General features: G+C 38.0%; 2 protein-coding genes across 2 annotated transcripts; both read left to right on the plus strand.

Moving 5' to 3' along the window:
• LOC18774245 (zinc transporter 1) lies at positions 264–2,495 on the plus strand. Its single transcript, XM_007205751.2, has 2 exons — positions 264–1,002; positions 1,879–2,495. Exons 1-2 carry the CDS (start codon positions 375–377, stop codon positions 2,268–2,270), a joined length of 1,020 nt encoding a protein of 339 aa, XP_007205813.2. The 5' UTR covers positions 264–374; the 3' UTR covers positions 2,271–2,495.
• LOC18772760 (laccase-2) lies at positions 5,002–7,741 on the plus strand. The gene is made up of 6 exons (XM_007207954.2): positions 5,002–5,173; positions 5,276–5,427; positions 5,531–5,775; positions 5,960–6,088; positions 6,189–7,166; positions 7,372–7,741. Exons 1-6 carry the CDS (start codon positions 5,045–5,047, stop codon positions 7,500–7,502), a joined length of 1,764 nt encoding a protein of 587 aa, XP_007208016.1. The 5' UTR covers positions 5,002–5,044; the 3' UTR covers positions 7,503–7,741.

Below are 7,961 nucleotides of genomic sequence, written 5' to 3' on the forward strand. Positions count from 1 at the left end.
ATTGTTTGATTTTGCATCTCACATCACTGAATATATTATGATTTGATGAGTCACATAAAAAAGTACTTGCCATATTATTTTAGCCGGACCAAATAGAATATTGGTATATGGCTTAAGCTAAGCATAGGGGAACAAACAAGCTTCTTGTGGAACTTGTGTAGTACATCAATGCTATACGATCTTCGAAAGTCAAACTTGTACTGCAATGAGAAAGAATTAATGCGAGCCAATATATGGCCAGTCGGCTTCTGTTTAAGTATTGCTGTTTAACCATTAAACAAGAAGGTTTAAATGTATAAGCAATCGAAACCGTTAGATAAATAACTTAGCACACAAGCCATTGGGTTTGAGAGGAGCTTCATCAAAACTCATCCATGGCTTCCATCCCTTTCATTAAGACTCTCAACTCAACCTGTGTTTTAGTTTCTTTGCTTCTACTCCTGCAACCGTTTCTAGTCAAGTGTCACGGCGGCGAAGAACATGACAGTGGTAGCGGCACTGAGGACGAACATAAAGTTCTGCATTCAAAAGGCTTGGTTTTGGTGAAAGTATGGTGTTTGATTATTCTACTGGTGAGCACTTTCGCGGGTGGGATCTCCCCCTACTTCTACCGATGGAACGAAAGCTTTCTTCTCTTGGGCACGCAATTTGCTGGTGGGGTTTTTCTTGGTACCTCTTTGATGCATTTCTTGAGTGACTCAGCTGAGACATTTGGTGACCTTACCACCAAAACATACCCTTTTGCATTCATGCTAGCATCGGCTGGGTATCTGCTAACCATGCTCGGAGATTGCATCGTGCTATTCGTGACAAGTTCCAGCGAAAAAGAAGCTAGAGTGGAAGTGGAGGAGGGAAGGACTGATGCAGAGCATGATCATAAGGAAGATGAAGACGGCGTCAGCCCGGTTTTCTTGAAGACATCGTCTTTCGGAGACACCATACTTCTCATCATTGCCCTTTGTTTTCATTCAGTTTTTGAGGGTATTGCTGTTGGAGTTGCAGGTATAGTTTGAGCTCTCATTAACTCTTATTGATTTCACATTAATTTCATATATATGGTATATATCTATTACTCTGCATGCTTTACCATTTAACTATGGGCAAATTTTCTTTTGCTGGTACATAGAAAATGACTAATTAATTTGAACCTTGTAGTTCGCGCGTCTACTCAATTAAGTCCCCATAGTTGTAGTTAGGTCGCTATAGTTGAGGTTAGTTCATAACTTCGTCAGATTGTTAGATGGTGCCTCAAATCGGTTCTCACAGCTTTGAGTCACAAAGAAGTAATAATTTTGTCTAACAAGTTGATAAACGAAGCAAAAATGATTCTATCTCACAATACAATATTTCAAATATTGATTTACAATAAAGATTATGTTAGGAAGAATCGCCCTAAAAATTATGCTACGGTCAGTCGCTTACGCATGCATGAGAGATTTCTGATTGTTGGTGCATATGAGGCCAACAATAGATAAACAGTCGGATTTCGCCCACACTTTTTCTATAGATTATCAAGATTGTAAACTAAGGACTTGATTGAAGAATTGAACGTATATGAACCTGATTGAAGAAAAAAAAACTCCCAAACTATATATAGAGTCCAAATTGGTCATCTTTCCTATGTGTGTTAATATTTATGTATAGGTATGTAAATCTGATTCTTCAAATAAGTCTATGCAATTTGAGGCGACGATGTGCATATATCATTTGAATGCATATAAATTTGCTAAAAGACACACATTCAAAGTTTAGAGTATAATATTGATTAACTTGGCAAGATCTAAACCCTAAACTTTTAAGTTCCACAATCCGACTCTAGGAATTCGAACACCCGTTTACGTATACGCATGCATTTAAGTATATGTATATATATTGCAGATACAAAGGCAGATGCATGGAGGAATCTGTGGACGATATCATTGCACAAGATTTTTGCGGCCATTGCTATGGGGATAGCGTTACTGAGAATGCTACCTAAGAGGGCATTGCTGGTGACTGCAGCTTACTCTTTTGCTTTTGCTGTTTCTAGCCCCTTTGGAGTAGGCATAGGCATTGCCATTGATGCCACAACTCAAGGACGTGTAGCTGATTGGATTTATGCCATTTCCATGGGGCTTGCTTGTGGGGTTTTCATCTATGTTGCAATCAACCATCTCATTGCCAAAGGCTTCAAGCCACAAGCCAAATCTTACTTTGACACTCCAGCTTTCAAGTTTCTTGCTGTACTTCTTGGGGTGGGAGTGATAGCAGTTGTTATGATCTGGGATTAATTAATGAGCTAATTAAAATTACCACAAATGGATTTCAATAATTTGCTTTGTGTTTGTTTAAAACTAAGAATGTTCGAGTGTTTTCTGGAACTTGGAATTGGACAATGGTTATCCTGTTTTTACTTTTCTTTTGGTGCTTTTTCTGCGTGAAAGGTTCATCATGTAAGCAATACCAAATCCACTCCTCTTAATAATGGCCCTAGAAAAGTTTTTAGCTTTGTGTTATCCTTATTTATTATATTGGATAAGCATCTACACTGCCGAGGTTTTGATCCCTCACTTTGTATCTTAGAGCATATGCAATGGATAGGATCAATGTAATTTTATTGCATGAAATTGAACTAAAATAGTAAAATCTCACTTGCAATGACGTGATTTAGTTCATTGCAATAGAGAGTGCTATGTGGTGAACCCTCTATTGAATTACAATAGGCTAACTATGAGACCCACATGCCAATAAACTGAAGCTATTGAATTGTACCATTGTAAGTAAAACTGCAGTTCAATTCAATAGATCCCAAAATAGTATTGCACTATTGAACAACCATTGCGGATGCTCTTAGTTACAATCTCCACTTGTCGAAGCAAGTTTTAAATTCAAATCTCATAAACGACAGTTCTGAGTTCAGCCACTTATATTACAGTTACTCCACATTCACAACAAGAGTTCGGCAAGATTCAAAATATTCGAATAATGCATGTGGAGTTTGGATTCACATCCTAATTCATAAATCACTAAAAGTGAAATTGTTCTTTCTTTAGTTACCATTTGCTTACTATGCGTTTTAAAAGCCTGGATTTCTGCATTGGATCATTGGATCGCTGCTTCTTCCACATTAATGAATTTAATTAAGAGTGAACATGCTTTAAACCTTTTTGGTTTCTTGCTCCCTTCTCTTGGTACACCATAAAAAAATTGTCACCCTTCATGTGCTAATCATTTTCAACACCGGTTTCTTTCCCCACAATATCATCATTACACAGACACAGGCTGATCTTTTTCTTGCAGGTACAGTTATGTACGTATAACAACTTGGTCTCCACAGTTGAATTATTACTTGGTCTCCACAGTTGAATTATTACTTACTTTTTGTTTTTGTTTTTTGGGTGATAAAATCATGGGATGGGGACTAAGTGTTGAACTACAAGTAGGTGTAGGTAATTTGTCTTAATGTATTGTAGTTTTAGAGTAGATTATAAGGAGTGTAGTTGGTGCATCAACACATAGGGTAGGGTGAAAATCCAACTAGTTTTTGTTCAATCCAAACCAGTTTTAAAGTTTAAGCTTGTGCTAAATGGGGTAAGCACAATTGAAACCAAACCTAAATTCAATTGTTATCATTTCTCTTCTTGCTTGAAAGATTGGTGGTGGATCAAATGTCGTCCTCTTTGGAGTCTTTGGTATTAATTTCTGTTTGGCTGGCAGAGGCCCAACCTCAAGTGAGTCTTGCATGAAATGCATCAACATGATTGGACACAAAAATCATGACTTCAAATGTAATATTTCTCTCTTCTGTTTTTCGGTTCAGAAAAATATATTAATATTTCTTTGATAGATCATATCTCTTGGGTTGGGCCACCAAAGTCCAACGGACTGTTGGAATTCTGTGGAAATTGGTAATTTCCAAATTTACCAAAAGTTCAACCATTTCATAAAACCATAATTAATCATAAAGAGAATATTTTTGTCACATGAAATTAGAAATGCAAAAATTGTCGGTGTTCATGATGGCAAGATATTCGTGGTGTATTGTCGTGCACAAGGCAAAATCATAGCTCATGGTGCAAGCTTAATGACGTATCATTTGTCATGTGGCCTTGAGTTAGCTAGGGTTTATGGATTATGTACGTAGAGTTGGAGGTAGGGACGGAGTTAGAAATTTTATTCTAGAGTGGTCAAGAAGTCCAAATATCTTAATTGGGGAGCCATTGCATGAATTTTTTGTTTCAAAATTGTATACTAATTCTTAGAAGAGTACATAGAATTACATGTAGATTTGGAGAGCCAAGGCCATCTCACACCTACATGTGACTCCACCACTTGAAAGAGACGAAAAGATATCATATATATAGATGGTTAAAATTAAGGGTGAAATCGATTTGGTTACTGATCAAAAATCACAAATCCAACAACCGATTGACATCAGTCAGTACTGCTAAAATCTCAACCAGCACTAACCCGGCATATGTATATTAGTTTTTAAAGATAATTTTGTATGGAACAGTATATTTCAAATGTATTATAACTCATGGTTTTTGTGAGGGTCATAAGATAAACTACATGGCTACTTGTCACATAAGCAATATCTAAATTGTGGAAAATTAGGTGAATAATTAAATAAGGCCCTAGAAATTTAATTTAACCTGTCAATAGTTACACAAACCTCCACATACCCCACTTGTAACTACACAATTAGTGGCTTTTTGAACTAGACCAAAAGGGCTTTTGTGAAAAGATATAAAAAGAATCCGTTGGCTTCTGTTGAGGATAATGATCGATGGACAAAATCTGGTAAATAAGAACAAAAATTAAGAGGCCAGCGGCGTGCACCAAATTGACAGACAGAAATAAATTAATTAACTTTACTTCATTGACCAACTTGACCAACAAGTTCAGTTGGTAAATTTTCTCTTTGTCAAAAACCTGTAACATCCCATTACCTAATTGACCAAACACACTTTTTTTCATCTGTATATAAACTACTCTCACAAGCCTTAGTTCCTCGGACCTTTGCAGAGATATCTCAAAAGAAACACCAACTTTTAAAAAAAAAATGGCTTCTGCTTTCCCTTTATCACCAGCATTTGTAGCTGCTTTTCTTCTTGCTCTGAGCTGCTTTTGGTCCCTTCCTGAGTTTTCTGCTGCAGCAGCAAGTGGTGTTACAAGGCACTACAAATTTGACGTACGCACCATAAATATTTTATACTGCCACCATTGAGCTTTTTTATTATTATTTTTTATTTTTAGCTGAAATTAATTATATCTTTGTGTAATTTTTGTGCAGATAAAGTTGAAAAATGTGACTAGGCTTTGCCAGACAAAGAGCATTGTGGCTGTGAATGGGAAGTTCCCTGGTCCTAGAATTATTGCTAGAGAGGGAGACAGGATTGTGGTTAAGGTGGTCAATCATGTTCAGAACAACATCAGCCTCCATTGGTATGACACAACTTACACATTATCCATACATAAAATTCAGATTTTCTAATTATCTATGTATAATTCTCTGTTTTTTTAAATTTAAAATTTTGTTTAAACACAGGCATGGGATCAGACAATTGCAGAGTGGATGGGCAGATGGGCCATCATATATCACACAGTGCCCTATTCAAACTAACCAGAGTTATGTGTACAACTTCACCATCACTGGCCAAAGGGGAACTCTCTTCTGGCATGCTCACATCTCATGGCTAAGAGCTACTGTCTATGGACCCCTCATTATCCTCCCTAAGCACAATGCTTCCTACCCTTTCCCCAAACCCCACAAAGAAGTTCCCATCATTTTTGGTAACTAAACCCACCAAATTTAATATAATTAATTATACGAGTAATTTTCATGTTATGTTGTTAGATTGTTAATCTTGAATCACACATTAGATTCAGAATATATTTCGTAAAATTCGACTGTCTGACAACATAATAACATATGCCACAATTAATTTGCTAACTTGTTTTGACCAATTCATTACAGGTGAGTGGTGGAAGGCTGATCCAGAGGCTGTAATTCGCCAGGCTCTTCAGACTGGAGCAGGTCCAAATGTCTCTGAAGCCTACACAATTAATGGACTTCCAGGGCCATTGTACAATTGTTCCAAAAAGGGTATATATATCTTGGTCATGTGAGCCTTATTGTCTATGGAGCACAAGTCTTGTCTCACTACAAATGAAGTTCTAATTCTTCTTGTTCTTATGCTTTTCAGACACTTTCAGGCTGAAGGTGAAGCCAGGCAAGACCTACCTCTTGCGTTTGATCAACGCTGCAGTCAATGATGAACTGTTTTTCAGCATAGCAAACCACAGCCTGACAGTAGTGGAAGCAGATGCTCTTTATGTCAAGCCCTTCAAGACTGATATTTTGCTCATCACACCAGGCCAAACCACCAATGTGCTTCTCAGGACAAAGCCAAGCTACCCAAATGCTACTTTCCTCATGCTTGCCAGGCCCTATTTCACAGGCATGGGCACTTTTGACAATTCCACTGTGGCTGGAATCCTTGAATATAAAAACCCTTCAAATCCCTCTGCCTCCACTTCCCCCAGAAACCCTCCTCTTTTAAGGCCAACCCTCCCCCAAATCAATGCCACCTCATTTGTTGCAAATTTTTCAGCAAAATTCAGGAGTTTGGCTAATTCCAAATTCCCAGCCAATGTGCCGAAAACTGTCCGAAAACGCTTCTTCTTCACAGTAGGCCTTGGAACCAACCCATGCCCCAAAAACCAGACATGCCAAGGGCCTAACAACAGCAGCAAATTTGCAGCTTCTATTAACAACATTTCCTTTATTCTTCCCACAACAGCCCTCCTTCAATCTCATTTCTTTGGCAAATCCAATGGAGTTTTCACCACAGATTTTCCCACCAATCCTCTCCAGCCATTCAACTACACAGGCACTCCATCCAACAACACCAACATCAATGTGAGCAATGGGACAAAAGCGGTGGTGCTCAAGTTTAATACTAGTGTGGAAGTGGTGTTGCAGGGCACTGGCATTTTGGGTGCTGAGAGCCACCCTCTCCATCTTCATGGCTTCAACTTCTTTGTTGTTGGACAAGGTTTTGGAAACTTTAACCCTAACAAAGACCCTGCCAGCTTCAACCTTGTTGATCCTGTTGAACGGAACACTATTGGAGTGCCCTCTGGGGGTTGGGTGGCTATCCGATTTCTGGCGGACAATCCAGGTAACTGCTGGTTTGTTTCACATAAGCACAATATCAACACATAATAAGAACAAAGCAAATAAATAATGTTAAGGCAGTGATTGGCTCGTACCGAGTAGTAATCTATATTTTGTTCGATGCTATCATATATTCACACAATTTTAATAAATATTGACAATACATAAGTATTTTTCCTTTAATGTTTTTGGTATGACTGAAATTGCAGGGGTTTGGCTCCTGCACTGCCACTTTGACGTCCATTTGAGTTGGGGACTAAGGATGGCATGGGTAGTCCAGGATGGGAAGCTCCCTAATCAGAAACTGCCGCCTCCACCGTCGGATCTCCCCAAGTGTTGATCGTTGATTCTTTTTTTGGGATACAATGAGGCTCCTTATACATTTATCTCTCTGTCTTTTTCTTTTTCTTTTTTGGTAACTTAAATTTTTTGTTTTAATTTGCGCCCTATAGAGCAGCCAGAGGCTTGCAACATTGGCACCCTCCCCTGAAAATGGAAGAAAATTGTGGAGGTTTTGTGTTAGCCGGAACATTGATGCTTTTGTTGGAAATAAATAATAATGCAATTTTACATTGATACTTCTTTCGGTGTTAGAAGATGTTTTAAGTTCAAATTCTTTCTTCCCATTGACTAAAAAAAAAAAAAAAAAAAATCAAATTTCTCCTTGTTAACACTAACAATAGAAGATCCAATGATGCAAACTCAAACTCTTGATCAAATCCATTCCTACATGAGGTATATTTTTTGTCCACGACATTCACCCCAACATAAAGAAAATGTGGGATTGAAATGGGCCTGT

This window comes from Prunus persica, chromosome G6 (genome assembly GCF_000346465.2).
Source record: "Prunus persica cultivar Lovell chromosome G6, Prunus_persica_NCBIv2, whole genome shotgun sequence".
In the NCBI taxonomy this organism is placed as follows: domain Eukaryota; kingdom Viridiplantae; phylum Streptophyta; class Magnoliopsida; order Rosales; family Rosaceae; genus Prunus; species Prunus persica.

What these genes read in the sequence shown, in the direction of transcription:
- LOC18774245 (XM_007205751.2), top strand. Translation starts at nt 375, where the DNA reads ATGGCTTCCATCCCTTTCATTAAGACTCTCAACTCAACCTGTGTTTTA. An exon ending in TATTGCTGTTGGAGTTGCAG is followed by an intron (nt 1,003 to 1,878) that starts GTATAGTTTGAG and finishes TATATATTGCAG; the next exon opens with ATACAAAGGCAGATGCATGG.
- LOC18772760 (XM_007207954.2), top strand. Translation starts at nt 5,045, where the DNA reads ATGGCTTCTGCTTTCCCTTTATCACCAGCATTTGTAGCTGCTTTTCTT. An exon ending in AACAACATCAGCCTCCATTG is followed by an intron (nt 5,428 to 5,530) that starts GTATGACACAAC and finishes GTTTAAACACAG; the next exon opens with GCATGGGATCAGACAATTGC. An exon ending in GTACAATTGTTCCAAAAAGG is followed by an intron (nt 6,089 to 6,188) that starts GTATATATATCT and finishes TATGCTTTTCAG; the next exon opens with ACACTTTCAGGCTGAAGGTG.